Source organism: Micropterus salmoides, unplaced genomic scaffold (genome assembly GCF_014851395.1).
Source record: "Micropterus salmoides isolate LMB-PRFRI ecotype aquatic unplaced genomic scaffold, ASM1485139v1 Ms_hic_scaffold_2, whole genome shotgun sequence".
NCBI classification, from domain to species: Eukaryota; Metazoa; Chordata; class Actinopteri; order Centrarchiformes; family Centrarchidae; genus Micropterus; species Micropterus salmoides.
The window spans coordinates 25,775,794-25,792,128 of NW_024041150.1; the positions used below are offsets into that span (position 1 = coordinate 25,775,794).

Below are 16,335 nucleotides of genomic sequence, written 5' to 3' on the forward strand. Positions count from 1 at the left end.
AAGGCAGCATGAGATTGTCCATGTATTAAGAGGGACTGCAGCAATAAAAAGGTCCAGGCAGACAAAGAGAATATTTACGGATTGTTTTTGTTCAGGCAGTCTAGCAATTTTGGCTACAGCTAAGTCATTTCACACGTATTAATGGTATTTTGATTGCAGGTCATTTGTCATGGCCATTTTCAAGTCATGCATGAACCAGACACTGGCACGTTGCGCTATCACAACCGCTTTAGTCATGGTCTTAACTGGAAGATCTGAAACACTATCTATTCACCTTTCAACAGTTGAGCTTTAGCTAACAACTTTCTGTAGCCTAATAGAAAGCGGCCTTATCAGGAGTGACTTTGAGTTACCTGGTAGCGCTGAAACGTAACATTTCCTTTAATGTTAAAATTCCCCTGTGACTTAACAACAATCGGTGATGCTAAGTAACAGGGAAATGAACCCACAGATATATTAACGCCTACCCATGTTTCACAGTTTATATCACCACACATGATTTTCAGAAGTTGCAATGGTCACCACAGCAAAGTAATCCAGAGCATTAAAACACCTCTGGACCCAGTAACAATGTGTACCTTCCACATGATAATGCGGAGTGGTGGAATGCAAACAAGGAAGTGGTGAGGTGGATCAGAGAGAAATAAGTCCGTAGTGAAGCAAACGGATTGATTTTTGTCAGAATGAGTTGGCATGATGAGGGTAAAAGGTCGGTTTTGTAGTTGAATGATGCAATTTCACCAGCCTTGCCACACAATCTCATGATTCTTTGATATTTGAAGGGGTGTGGAATAGTGTGTAGCCTGTGGCCAGAAATCTCCCAGATAGTGATTTTCTATTTGTGAAGTTTGTCTCAGATCAAAACTGTCAAATATGTATGCCCTCAATGTCTACATCAGCCTAAATAAATACAGAAACAACGTGTATGTATAGTCTCAAAATAAAATAAAATCACTTTGTCTTTTTTTACAGTCTTCCAAAAGCATCTATAATTTGACGGCTGTGGAGGAATTTTATTTTACAGCTCTAATCCTGTGAAACATAAGTCTCTGATTACTGTGTGGGTCTGGGCGTAGTCTGGGTTTTGAGTAACATCCGGGGGGTCTTTTTCTGAGCGCCATATCTGGGGACGGCAGGTGCGAGTACTCTCCGCAGGGTGGTGGGCTATGTGCTGCCGGTCTGCCTAGGAGACACTTGGCTGGATCGTGTTGCATCACTTTGATATCACAAGAACCCAGCCCACATCACAGCAGAGGGACTATGGCGCTGCTTGTGTGTGTCTGTGTACTTTATTCAGTCTTGACAGACCTTAGTGGAAAAACTAGTCCTACATCTGTGCAAGCCTACTGCATGTATGACTTGCTCGTGTCTTGGTGGATATGAACAGAAGAAACAGTAGGAGGCCCGTCAAGTGTGTAGGTTGTAATAGAAAGGAGAAATCTCAGAAGGTTCAAGAAGGTGTTTGGCTTGTCTGAGGATAGTGGGAACCTTCAAGAGAGAGATTTTATTTATGACCTACTGCTTTGAATGGAGACGTAGAACTGGTGCATTGAAGGGTTGGTTCAACATAAAAACATATTTTCTCTCTTAAACCTAGTGATATCTAGCAATTTGTTCAACATTTTGGGACGTGATAATTTGCTCTCTTGCCAAGATGAGGGGATTGATACTGTTCAGATATCTGTGCAAGAACCTAGAACTTTAGTCCATATACTAAGCTAGTCACCTCCCCACTAGCTTAGCATACGGACTAGATGCAAGGTGAAACTGCTAGCCTGGCTTTCTTTTAAAAATGGAAAAATGTGCCCACAAATAACTAAAGTGGCGTAATTAACCTCACCTCGTACGTTCGTGTATGGATTAAAAACACCAGAGACAGAGCTACGCTAACTGTTTCCCCCTGCTTCCAGTCTTTATGCTAAGCTAAGCTAATCGTTTCCCGGTTCTAGCTCCATATATAGCACACATGAGAATGGTATCAATTGTCTCCTCTAACTTTCAGCGAGTTAGAGTACACTGAGTATTTTAATCAGTAAGCAGCGGCGCAAATAGTAATATTGGATTTTCACAATTTCTTTAACTTTCTCATTAAGCACCTTCATTTGTGGATTAGCATTAGCCAGCCATTTGTATTTAGTTATTTTATCCATACCCTGTTTCCATCACAACTTACATGGCAATTTTCATTATTTACACCATCTAAAGTCAAAAAGCAGACACCTCTGCTACTCTGAGGACAACTTGATAAGACCCTGCAACATGTTGTTTAAAATGTCTAACAACAGAGCACATTGTCATCCACTTTGATCTCGGTCAAGGGAACAGGTCTCACTGAACTCGAGGAAGATTTTATCGCATAAGTAACAGTTTCACAGTCGAGACTGGCCGGCTGACGTGTGTGATAAATCAGCTGTGTTCCAAGTAGTTCACGTGTTTTTATAAATCATGTTCAAGTACAGCATAGTTTTTGTCCCAACAGATTAATAACAATTAAACAATCTAATAATCCCCTTACTGGCGACCTGTCCAAGGTGTACCCCGCCTTGCGCCCAATGTCAGCTGGGATTGGCTCCAGCCCCCCCCCCGCGACCCTGTACGCAGGATAAGCGGTTGACAATGGATGGATGGATGGATGGATGGATAATCCCCTTCCTGCAGTTTCACATAACGGGTCTGATTAATGTTGAGGTGCATTTGTTGAGTTAAAATAAGAATACAATTTGAGTTTATGATGATAGATGAGCGACGGATGTAATAACTGTCAGTGAATTAGACGAGTAGATGTGGACAGATGGACTGATACAGTAGATATCAGGAGAGACTAGAGTTCCCTGGAGAGAGCAGAGGCTCATGGGAAGAGCCTGGAACTCAGCCAGCTCCCCACAATCTGGAATCTGATAGGAACAAATATGTCTTTGTCTGTTCCTGTCTGTATCTGAGCATGTGTCATACCCTGTCTGTGCTAGGCATCTGCCTGTGTACATACTGTATTGTCTTTTCAGGACAGACTGTTGGTCCCCAGGCAGAGTTGAGACGCTTTATCCCAAAGTCATGTTTACAAGTCATGCAACACGTCTTTGAGTGTTTACTATCACATCAAAGTGCAAACACAATCATGAGACAGCTTTATCTGTTCTTGTTGCAGGAACTTCTCCTTTGACGTTTCTATCTGCTACACCACATGGCCGTAATTATCGCCGCTATCACACTATCTAAACTCTTAACCACAGAAGCTGCGAGGCACCCACACAAAGGCCTATCTTTATATGTGCGGCTCACCACATATTTTATATGACTCCATAAAGCATCACAGAGCTGTCTTTGACCATATGCAAAACTGCTCCGCTAGCCTGTCCGCAAATAGAAGTTACATACTGAGATAGCAACACTTGAACCAATTACATTTACTTTTTAATACTCTTTTAAGCAGATTTTTTTGTAGTTTTTTGAGAAGAGTTATCTCTCTTTAACAAGTGCATAAAGTAAACTTGGATAATTTGTAAGTTTTTGATTACACAGTATGACTTTAATAAAGTGATCAGGTGTAGGATTTCAAATAAGAACACCTTTAACAGTCAACACATGTCTGCACTCTAGTGACACTTGATAATATTTCTAACCAAATTTACCTAGTTTAACTTTTAAATAATGACCTTTTTATAAATGTCTTACAAACAAAATGAAGACAAATTTAGACATTTGAAATGTTTTCTTTTCTGGCTATAAAGAGAACTTACATCTGTCTGTTCAGTCATCAGGCCTTTTCTATTCTCGTTCACATCCTCTGGCAAATGTCATTTGCGTCTTTGCCAGCAGGACTTCATTTGTCATAAAGTACAGTGAGCATTAAAGGCTTTGCGAGACATTTGTTGGGACTCGTACTGCACACATTGTAGTCCATCCAGTGACTCAGCAGACAGTTGGTTTGTGGCTTTACGTCAGTGTGAAAACCAATTTGCATTTGTATTGTGTAAGAAGGAGGCAAAGGGAAAAAACACTGGGCAAGGTTTTCAGGCTCCTATTTTGTCATTAGTACTGCTGTGCTGAAAGATCTTTTCAGACACTAGAAAAAGTTTTGACCTACGTGAACAGAGGCTAAAACAGATAAAGAGATGCATGAATTATGAGGCGTCTGTCAGGATTTTTTCATTTGGGGTTTCTCCTATACTACTATTATCCTTACTTGATTCTTTCTATCACTTGCTGCAACACACTAAATGTTACTTACATAATGGAACTAATCTGCACAAAATGTTGTTTTTGTTACAAAAACTGCAAGTGTAACATAAATCCATTGATTTACATCCAAAAAAGTTAGTGCACATGAAGTATTTTATAGAAAAACAAAGTCTCAGTAATAGTTCATTGTAGTTGAAATATAGCCAGTGATACATAATGTCCAATTTAGTGGACAGGTGATTAATCCTAATTTCCTCCCAACATAAAATCAATACTTGGAAAGTTGTTACTTGATGTTACCAAATTTTATTTACCTGCAGGGGTCTCCTATAATTGGAGGAATGGCAAGATTTACCTGAGCTGCACAGTGTTCCCGAACGTCCGTCGGCCATCTTGGTTTTGACGAATTTAAGTTGCACTTACAACGGTTTACCAGAGGGTGGCAGTGTATGGCATGGCACACTAGTGTCCACTGCCCATTCAAGTAAATGGCTTTTGAATAGCTGTCCACTGTAGTGATCACTCTGCGTGAAAGGGTTAAGGTTCGATATAAATCTATTATTTCTGCAACCCTACAACTGTAGCTACCAGTGTTCAAGGCCTCTCAAAAATAAATTCCACTCTTCTCTATTGCATTACAGTAGTGTTGGATGATCCTTTTATAATGAGATAAAATAATAGGATTAGATTCTGGAAAAATCCATGATACATTAATCTGAGTCTAATGAATCTCTTATGAAATATTTTACCTCCTCTGATTTTTTTTGCCCTGAGGATGTTCCAAACTAAAATATCTCAACGATGGGTGGATGGCCATGAACTTGTGTACAAATATATATTGTGTATTATGACCCCTCTCAAGACGAATTGTCAGAACTGTGGCGATCACTTAACTTTTCATCTGTCGTCAGATCAGACTTTTAATTTGTCCAGTACTTTGTTGACCAAATACTTGCAAAACCAATGACATTCACATCAGCCTTAGCTGTACTTGTGTTTAGCATGAACTGGTAAATGTTAACGTGTTAACCTAAACTCGTGAACATAGTCCTGACTAAAAGAGTTTCAACGATAATTCATCAAAATAACTGACAGATTAATCAACAATGAAAATAGTCGCAGCCCTATATACTAGATATCAGCATGTTAGCATTGTCAAGCAGCGCAGTGCTTATGGAGCTCTGACTCTTAGTCTTGATTACTAGCAAGAAGATTCACGTAGTTATCAAGCTAAATCACCAATGTTGAGCAAATGTTGTAAATGTTCTCTGTCTTCAGGTATTCTTAGTTGTTTATAACTTTTGAGATCAATAGAAAACACTACACTTTTTATTCACAAAGCAAATTGTCTCCCACCCAAAACAAACAATTGGATAAGGGGAATTAAAAGGTTTTCAGATTCGCCATTAAAGCCCAATACAAGAGCCCCTTTAGACAGAGAATATGCCACCTTTGTTTTGTTGTTGAGTGTTCAATATCCTGCATCACACACCAGGTGTGTGTGTGTGTGTGTGTGTGTGTGTGTGTGTGTGTGTGTGTGAGAGTGTGTGTGAGAGTGTGTGTGAGAGTGTGTGTGAGAGTGTGTGTGTGAGTGAAAGTGAAAAATTGGAGTGCTGATTACATCACCAGTGGGCACATCCCCTTTGCCACAGGCAGGGGCTCAGATTCATCCAAGCAAACGAAGAGATCTCAAAACGAGGGTGTCGTCGACGTTTATGTTTCACTATATTCCTGCCGTGAATCGTACAGACTTTTGGCTAGCACATACATTTTCACCTTTTTTTGTCAGTGGGAGAGACACCAGATTGTGTGGGGTCTTTTTTTGTTTTTTTTCTTCGCTCTGACAACTTAAGTATCATCCATTCCTATGTCTTGATTGTGTGATTAGAACATTCAAATGTGTGCATGTGCCAGAAGTGAATCTCACAGAGGACATTTTTAAATGATTTCTTGATCACAGAGGGAGTTTTTTTTTTTTCTTCTGACAGGAAAAATGTGTTCATCACTGGAGTATGTAGTTGCAGGCAGCCTCTCTGTACCAGACTGTCATTACGCATTCAATGTCAAACTCGCAGCACTCCTTCAGAATCTCTGTGTACACAGCGTAGATGTGTGAAAGGACAGGTGGATTTTGAGAATGAAAGCCACATGACGTGTACATGTCTCTATGTCATGATAAAGTACAGTTGTTCAAGATGTATCTTTACATGCTGTTCCAGAGGGATTTGGTGCAGTCAGGCGTTGATGATGACGTCTGTCTTAGAGCAGACATTTCTTCAAGTCAGATCTGTAACTGTTGTGATAGATAAGGGTGTGAAATGTCAAAACACCCTCAGCTACAGCTACAGTTTCACATGATTCAAGCTACTGTAGTCTGTCTATGTTTCTGATGAGTTTTCTTGCTTGCACTTAACAGACAGCACATTCAGCTTCCCACGGATCACACCTAGGTTCAAAACTCAGGAACTTTTAATTAGTCTGTGAATTAACGCACTTATGCATCTTAACTACTGATTCTACCAGCTAAGCTTCTCTTAATGTGCCCCTTAACAACACTTAACATCTAGCTGCAGACCTTTCTACTAGCTTACATTATATACATAATATATTAAATAGTTACATGCACCTTCAGCATATCGCTTATTTATGAGTATAATAACAAACAAGTTTCAGGTAGGTTTATTTACTTTATTCAAGTAGGTCATCAGACATTTTTAGGAATTTTGTCTTGTGTCCAGATAAAAGGATGAGAATTTAAGGAATAGTTTTTGAAACACACTTGTTTTCTTGTCAGGTGAGAAGATCAAAACCATTCTCAAGTGTGCGCGTTAAGCTAGGCTAATGCCTCCTTGCTACAGATCCTTAACGTAAAAACTGGAAGCTAGAGGAAAACATTTAGCCTAGCTTACTCTAACATTCAAAAATACACCTCACTAACTGACACATGTTATGTAGTTTGTTTTATCCTTACAAAAAGTTTTATATGGGGAGGTACATTGCTATTTCCCATTGTTTCTGTTCTTTATGCTAAACTAACTCCGGCTACAGCTCCGTACTTAGCGCACGCTAGGACTAGGTCTCTGTGGTGAAGACTAGAACTGCCACTACAATGAAAAGTTGAATATGAATATGAGCATGTAATGTATGTATTGAAATTAAGTACACTCTCATCTTTCCAGACATTGTGGACAATTTTGAAAAACATCCAGTCATAAAAATAATTAAGGTAGGCTACAATGCACAGCTTAGTATAGGCTAATGCCAAAACCTTCAAAATATGGTGTCACAACAGTCAAGCAATCAAACAATGTAACAGGGAATGTGAAGGTACGTCTCGCCGTGTTTTCCATGTTGGGACAGGGTCGGCATCTTGTGAGGTACCCGCTCTGTTTACCAGTGAGCCTCCTGGTTGCTATCCTGGTTACCTGATTACCTTTTGTTTAGTTTGGCCTAGGGCTGGGCAATAAACAATCCTTCCTTCAATAACAGTATAATGAATGTTCAGTATATCGTCAAAAAAAGTTTGGTTTAATTAATTTGAATCACGAATGAATTAGCTCTTAATTTTTCTATTAAGATATTTATTTTGTTGACGAAAAGGGACTGAAAAAAGATTTACTAATCATTTTAATTGATTTATCATAATAGTTTTGAATATTCTACCTCAGATTTGGTAGTTGATCCACAATTAACCAGATGGTCTCTTCAACATTCACTCAGGAGCAAAATTCAGCCTTTAAACTTGGAAGAAATAATTATTTGACATTTATCATGACAACTATTGATATCGAATGATATGAAATGTTTTTATCGGAACATTAAATTTTTGGCCATATCGCCCAGCCCCAGTTTGGCCACAAAGTTCTTTAAATCGGTGAAATCTGATGGAGAAAGGAAGAGAAAAAGAAAAAGAATCCTATCAGGAGAAATTGAATGTCACTGCCAAGAAACGGTATTTGGACAAACTAGTAACAAGTATAAACATCGATCCATAAGACTTGGCAGCCCAAGACTGGATTACAGTCAGATACCAGGACATTGTCAATTACCTTCTTTTTGGACTGAGTGCGTACTCTTTGCGTGAGTTTAAAAGTTATAAATCACTAGATGCTCATGAACAGCTTTGCAGTGGTTGGGTGCAAGACCTGCTCATTCACAAGCCGGCAAACTGCAAGAGCCATACTCGCAAAGGTAAGATGGCTCCTCTAAATGGACACTTTCAAAAACATTCAGCTACGTTATTTTATTCAGTCATAGGCAGTGGGTTAGATCAGTCACATTATTAATTACAAATATTTTCTTTAATCTTGGACCTCATTTAAAAAACACATGCTTTTCTACCAGTGGGCAGATAGATTTAGTATTTGGTTATGTCAAGTAGAAATTAATGGTGATATGATTTTACAGGTTAGTCTTGCAGTGTGTGCATAAAAAGAAAACCGCAGGATCCTCACAACATGGTGGCATCAACAAAATGTTACACATAATTCAGCACGGCGTGACGTCAACTATAAATGCTTGAAAACTTTAAGTCCATCTAATTATTAAAATTAGTCCGCTTGTTTAAATCTAGGCCAATCACTCCCAAACGGGGTGGACGATAAAAAGTTTAAGCAAAAAAGTTATTGTAGTAGCTCACTATAATGACATTAGCATAAAACTCATCTGTCCAGTTACAGTGTAAATAGTGTTTGCCTGGCGGCAGTTTAGCTAGCTAACTTTGAGAGGTAGTTGGAAAGGTCGTAGCAAACCACATCTATAAGTAAATTGGATTTTTTAAACCACAGAAAGTCCGGTATTATAAGGTCTTTCTGACATACAGTAGTACTGTGAGAGCACTACTAACCGAAATGTAATCTACACCTCAAGTTTAAATTCAACTAATTATCATTTTGCATGGGAAAACACCAACAGGATGCAACTTTTAGCGCAGCAACCATTTGCTTTTTTTCCTCTAATACAGCTAACATAGCCGAGGCAATCATCAAAGTTACAGTGCATGCTAACTGTACCGTGTAACGTATAATACTGTACTACAGTTATATCACAGGCTAATTATCAACAGCAGGTGGGGTGTTTGAACTAGACAGGAGGTTTTAGTTTACAGTCCACACACACATACACACAGTGCTACAAGATGAATGTTTTGATGTGGTCCTTTTCCTCTTTGCTGTTAATGCTGCTCGTGTTCTGGCAATTCTTTAGCGGGTTTGGTTGCTAAGGCTTTCTCTGCAGGGGCATTTAGTTCTGAGCGACCAAAAGGAGGACAGCCGGAAACTAAAAAACACACACACACACACACACACACAGACACACAGACACACAGACACACAGACACACACACACACACACACACACACACACACACACACACACACAGACACACACACACAGACACACACAGACAGACACACACAGACACAGACACACACACACACACAGGTGGAAGTGGTGGGTCTCTTTCTCTTTTCAAAGTCCCTAAAAGGAAGAAAGGAGAGCAAAAAGATCCAAAGCCAGACGTTTAGGCAAAGCCAACTCTCTACAGCTCTCTCTGTTAAAACCACACATGGACATACACAGACAAGCACAGCCGTCTGTATCTCTCCCCCGAGTTCACAGGGAAAAATGCTTGTTTTAAAAAAAAAACAAACAAACTATATGTAAAGCCATTCACTTCCTCTTCTGAAAAGCCTGTAAAACTCAATTCTGTCTCTCTTTACTTTCTAGTTTATAATAGAAGACATGAAGCAGCAGCAAACCAACAAACACAGCAACCTGCATCGTGAAGACCAGCACATCACTGTGGAGGAGCTGTGGAAGGCCTGGAAGACCTCTGAAGGTAAAGCAAGAGAAGTCAGCTGTCTGCTGCTACTACATCTGTAGTAACGTCGGGGAAAAAATGACAAACAACAAGCTTTTGTCGGCTATCTCTTTGGGAGAATGTTTGTCCAGTTTTCTGAAAACTCAAAGTGGACTTGATGATGCACGCTCAAGGGCATATTTACACTGAATGTGATCTATGTTTTCTCTGCACAATGTGTAATGGAACATCTAGAGATATAAAAGTACAAGTAAAAAGACTCGCATTTATGTTTGAGGAACTTATTTATTCAAGAAACCCATCACAGATTAGGAGGAGTTTTATTCATTTACTGCTGTTATTTTAATTATTAGTCAGCTCAAGTGCTTTCAGTTTTAATTTTGGTCACACACACTTCCCCTGTAAATGATACATCTTGAAAAATCCCGTCTTGAATTTCCGATGGGGACAAAATGTGACCCAAAGTCCTCTTCTTTTTATAACACGTCTGTGGTTCATCTTCAAACACGCACGCCCCCCCAGTCTGTCATCCTCAGCCTGTATTTGCAAGTGTTTGTTTATGACTCTGAGTATGCGTGTGGAGCTAGCTGGTTTTGGAACATGTGCGCTCATGTTTCCTCAGCATTTGAAATAAATACACACTCTGCAGAAACCAAACATCAACAAACGTGTTATGGTGGCGAGGCTTTTTTGCTACCTGCAGGGCCATTGCCCGCACGCCACCACAAATAAACGCATTGGTGTTATATAAACATTTTTTTCTCATAGTTAATAATAAATATTTTGCATATTTTAATCAGTTTACTATCTTCTTTCATGGCTCACACTCATTTGCTGACTGTACAACATTTATACTTATGTACAATTTTAAGCTACTTTACCTGAGTGTTTAAATTTTCTGTTAGTATTTACTTCTATTCCTTAGTCTCTTTTCAGATAAAGAGGGTTAAACCCATGTTAGAGATTCCAGCAAAGAGTGATTCCCCTTTAAATGTCTCAGATTTAAATTTAAACAATTGTTTCAAGGCTCAAAGAGGGACGACTTGATGATATTTCCTAAAACCTAAGCTTAGAGAAAAGTCCAAAAAATAAAATACAAATTTGGGGAGCAGAACTAGTTTTTTTCTTTGTCTCTATCTTGTTACCCTTTGAAGGGGGTCAGGCTTAACTGGACTAGAATACCAAAATGGTATATATAGTAGGTAGTTAAAACTAGCTCCACCTCGACCAGACAGTAAAATGCTGCTTAAGCAATGATGAATCAGTATTAACAACCTAATGATAAAATATTTAATAATATATCAATCATGGGGCCATTTTTCTGTTTCACAAGTACTTTTGCTATGATACATTTAGTACATTTAGCTGATAATTTCTGTACTTTTACTTCATTCTAAATGAAGGACTTTCACTTGGTGTATTTGTACTTCTACTGAAGTAAAGTCTGTTAATTCTTCTTCCATCACTGTTTGTTCTTAACCTTGTGTAACTCTGTGTGTTGCTCTTGATTAAAGCATCAGCTAAATGTTTAACAGGAAAGTAATGACCTTCATCTTTCCCCTTCCACTTTTTCCTTTCCTGTCTCCTCATCCAGTCCACAACTGGACCACGGAGGACACCGTGCAGTGGCTGAAGGAGTCTGTGGAGCTGCCGCAGTATGAGAAGAACTTCCGGGACTTCCCGGTCACAGGGAACACCTTACCACGGTTAGTTTGTCTCACCTCAAGTGACGTCTTCCCTCACAGGAGCAGTGCTTTATATTAACACTGCGTGTGTGCTCGCAGTGCCACTTCTTTGCCCTTAATTAAGATGTTTTGCTTTGCCATTGGTGAGCAGTGAAGTGTTTTTATGAACAGTAACAGTGTTATGGTCTTTCTTACAATACCCAAGGGCACCTTTAATCTTCATTGCTCTGTTTAACGCTGCCCACTGCTGGTCACATAAAGGCAGCACAACAAGAAAAGATGCTCTGGAACAGGTAGATTCAGCCTCACTGCCGTTGGTCTTCTGCTGCTGTTGTATTGAGAAATGTTTCTCAGGGCTTGTAGACATTTTTCGTCACATGATCTTAAACGCAGCCATTGTTACAATCTGAATGCTGCATAATTCCTTCCTACAGCACAGTAAAGATAAAATTGTTAACAAAGTCATCTGAGTGCCGACATTCTAGATGAGGCTGGTGGGACACTTGTGGAATGTGACTCGCTGCAGACTACATGTACGGCATGTGTAGACAGAGGGGTCAGTGTGTGTGTGTGTGTGTGTGTGTGTGTGTGTGTGTGTGTGTGTGTGTGTGTGTGTGTGTGTCGGGGGGCGGGGTTATTGAGGCGTTTCATGTTACGCCACGGGGCTGAATGGCGCTGACTCATGAAGTGATGTCACAGCAAGGGGGCCATGTTGTGTGAACTGTTTAACATGGTGGTGGTGTTACAGCGTCTTAACAGTTCAGACAATGAGAACACTTCAGTGACTGTAAAGAACGCCACAGCAATTAAAAGATGCTTGATGAAGTTACATTACATGACTGTTCATTCAGCACCCCAACTCAAAAGTGTTATTTTTTAAATACCAGTGTGAGATACTATATGTATTTTTATGTGATCTAATTTTTTTTTGAATGAATGATCTTTTTAATGATCTGACAACATTAGACTCATAACCTAACTAATATTCGCTGACATTTTCCTGGATAAATACGCTCTTGCATTTCTAGATGTGTCTTCTTTTCAGTGAATCATACACTTTTTTTTCTGCAACATGCTTCAAAACAACCTGGCATCACGTCTTTTTTAGTTGTACCTTGCACAAATCAGTTGATACTCGTGCACATCTGTAATCTAACTTTTTTGTACTCCTGACGGGCATTTTCAGTCATATTGATTGTACGTCATATGTACTGTCTGCAAGATAAATAAAATGTTTTATTCACTCTGTAACCCTTAACACCATCCCCAACAACAAGCCCTGTTTCTAACCTTTAATAGTTACCCTACACTTAAGTTTTCTCTCGTGGCTGTATACAAATTTTAAATGCTCAAAGACTCAAAAACACAGACATATACTTGACTCTCCACTTAAAGACAAATATAATGCACACTGGAAACTGAAATAGTTGAACTCTAACTGTTTAGCAAGCTGATGTTCTTTTTCTCCGTATTTCAGAATAGCGGCAAATGAACCGTCGTTTATGTCGATGCAGCTGAAGATATTAGACCAGCGGCATAAACAAAAACTAAACCTAAAGGCACTAGATGCAGTGCTTTTTGGCCCTCCTCTCCGTAAGTATGCAATGCATTTAACTTGGACATTAGTTTTGCCCACACTATTAATGTTTGCAGGCAGAAAGAAATAAAGTGAAGTATTTGCTAAAGCCTTCCCTCTTCTCCTGTTCCTCCTCGTCTCCGCAGGTCCACAACATAACTGGATGAAAGACTTTGTCCTCATGGTTTCCATAGTGATTGGTGTCGGGGGCTGCTGGTTTGCCTATGTGCAGAACAAGTCCAGCAAGGTGCACATCTCTCAGATGATGAAGGATCTGGAGAGCCTGCAACATGCTGAGCAAAGCCTCTTAGACCTGCAGAGCCGGTAAGAGAAGGAAACGGATCAGATTTATATTAAAATGGGAATGTAAACATATATAATGAGATGGGGATGAAATGGAGTTCACTTTTAACTTTCTTTGGTCAAACTTCTTCAGGCTGTGTAGAAATAGTGCATGCAAAACTATTGGCTTAAACCTACACCACGCCAGACTTAATATTCTGCATTTTTTTTGTCCACCCCCTCATGTTGCAGGCTGGAAAAGGCTCAGGAGGAGAACCGGACGGTGGCCGTGGAGAAGCAGAACCTGGAGCAGAAGATGAGGGATGAGATCACCGGCGCCAAAACAGAGGCTCACAGGCTTCGAGAGCTGCGAGAGGGTGCCGAATGCGAACTCAGCCGCCTCAAATATGCAGAGGAAGAGCTTGTACAGGTAGGGCTTTCCAGACTGCCACTTGCAAACAGATTTGTCACTATTAAGATGTTCAAATGTATTTACATAGCCAGTATACGGATCGTCCCTGTATATAAATGTTTATGTAAAACACCTTGATGTGAAAAGATTAATTTCATATTTTTCATGTTAACTTTTAATTTTTTCACAAAATACCTCCTTTGGCCCTACACATAAAAAATACAGCACCAATACATCAAGAGGTCCTCTACGCACAGACGAGCCGGGATCAGACTCATTTTTAAAATTCAACGAGCATTCACTCCCGCTCACAGTATTTGATCAAAGATCTCGCGGGGAGAGGTTTTTAAATATTTCAGAGTGAATTTAACCTGGACCCTGAACGTGTCATGTCCTGTCCTCCCCCACCCCTCGTAGGTGCGAAAAGCTCTAAAGCGAGCAGAGAAGGAGATGCAGTCGGAGCGGTCGGTGCCCGAAGCGCTTCAGAAGTGGCTCCAGCTCACGCACGAGGTCGAGGTTCAGTACTACAACATCAAGAAACAGAATGCAGAGTTTCAGCTGTGCGTCGCCAAAGATGAGGTGAGGTTTATTTATTAATTATACTAATTAATGCCCTTTACATACGGTGAATGAACAGCAAGAAAAGTGAGCATGTGGCGTTAGTCAGCAACGGCTTACACGTCACATAGTGTGTTCAGTGGGTTTATTTAATGTTCGGCATGCTCATATGTTGTGGGAATTACCAAGTGAAAAGAGATTGTGTCTGGCACAGATTTTACAATGGCATGAATTTGAATTTATCTCGTTCATAAGCCAATGAACCACCAATTTGAAAAATACATTTGTTGAATGAAAGCATTTGATTTCAGCTACTATTTCGATTTTGATTGAAATTGCGTGGAACTGTGAAAAACAAAACAATACAGTTTTTAACATTAAAAAGGAACTTAGCACTACTCTTTATATTGGGCTGCAGTGAGAGCTCAGTGTGTCAGTCTGCTTTTTCGTAGACAGCCCGACATTGTTTAAAGGCAGTGTTACTCAATAGTGCTGGAATAGTGTAAAATATCACTTTAATATTTTCACTGGTTATCTGAAGAGCGTGAGGGATCCAGTGATGGCAGGTGATAATAATCTTCTGCTTCACACCTGAAACAGAGAAATGTCTCTTCATCTTCATATATCAAAAGTTTAAATATAAATATGATACATTTAACTGTATTTTTATGCTGTCACTGATCAGTTGAAAAAACCACAGCAGAAATGATATAGTTAATGGTTCCATTTTTCAAATGACTTTTTCATAACGATGTGGTTAAATGGTGTTGTAATTGGCCATTTTTGTTTTTGCTCCTTGCATCTGGCAGAAGTCTGGCAGAAGCTGCCAAACTCGATTAACTTTGGCTGCAAATTCACATCAAACCTTCAAGTGGGGGTGGACTAAAAACATAGCTTGCTTGTTTGATTAATGAGTTCATCCACATTTCCATTTACTTTCCATTTTAGAAAGCCTGTTGAAGAGTCATAAGTCTGTGTTACAGCGGGAGACCTTTTGGGGCCATCCTGATATCGGTCCAGTCTTTTCATAGAATGTTTGTTTGTTTGTTTTAAATCTCAGGCAGAGAAAATAAAAAAGAAAAGAAGTTCTGTGTTTGGAACTCTTCATGTAGCCCACAGTTCATCGCTGGATGAGGTGGACCACAAGATACTAGAAGCAAAGTAAGATACAAACCCCTCACATACACACACTGCACGTGATACAACGGCAGCTGGAGGTCAATTCTAACAATGTGTGGAGCCAAACATGTGACTTCAGGAGAGTTCACTGTCTTTGTCTGCATATTTTGTCAGCCACATCTTTTTAGCCATACCTATTGACTTGCTATAATGTATCACAATGCTTATTGATACGAAATATTGCAAGAAAGGCCCTTTCGTGTCAATGTGTCATATTGAATAGCAGGTCATATGGTATGTTATCAATATGGCGATACTGAAACCTTCAGTCAGCCGTATAGTTTAGCTTAGTTTACTTTACTTTTATTTCTGTGTGGATTACAAGACATCGATACTTTACAATGCATGCATCTCTCAGTAATACAGTACACAAAACAAAAACAAAGAAAAGAGGAACTTTAAAATCTTTCAAGTTACATCTTTAAAAGTATTGCACCTAACAGCACGTTGAACAAATCTGCTTTTCCTCTTCCAGTCAGACATATCGTCCAGTTTCAACAGTACATGGTAAAATACCAGATCTCAGCTGGGCACATAATATATAATACATTTATTTATATTATATATACATACACACTATTCAGAATCTGCTGATAGATTAAACTAGGCCTTTGGTGCCATTTTACACTAATAAAGACTTTAT

General features: G+C 39.5%; 1 protein-coding gene across 4 annotated transcripts in view; it reads left to right on the forward strand.

Annotated features, from left to right (window-relative positions):
* Positions 1-16,335, forward strand: part of stim2b (stromal interaction molecule 2b) — a 48,032-nt gene that overhangs the window by 26,094 nt on the left and 5,603 nt on the right. For all 4 annotated transcript variants that reach the window (XM_038732207.1, XM_038732205.1, XM_038732204.1 and 1 more), the window contains 7 exons: positions 9,907-10,018; positions 11,595-11,706; positions 13,163-13,278; positions 13,408-13,585; positions 13,796-13,973; positions 14,373-14,534; positions 15,574-15,674. In XM_038732207.1, the coding sequence (XP_038588135.1) occupies positions 9,907-10,018; positions 11,595-11,706; positions 13,163-13,278; positions 13,408-13,585; positions 13,796-13,973; positions 14,373-14,534; positions 15,574-15,674 (959 nt within the window). The remainder of the gene's footprint in view (positions 1-9,906; positions 10,019-11,594; positions 11,707-13,162; positions 13,279-13,407; positions 13,586-13,795; positions 13,974-14,372; positions 14,535-15,573; positions 15,675-16,335) is intronic.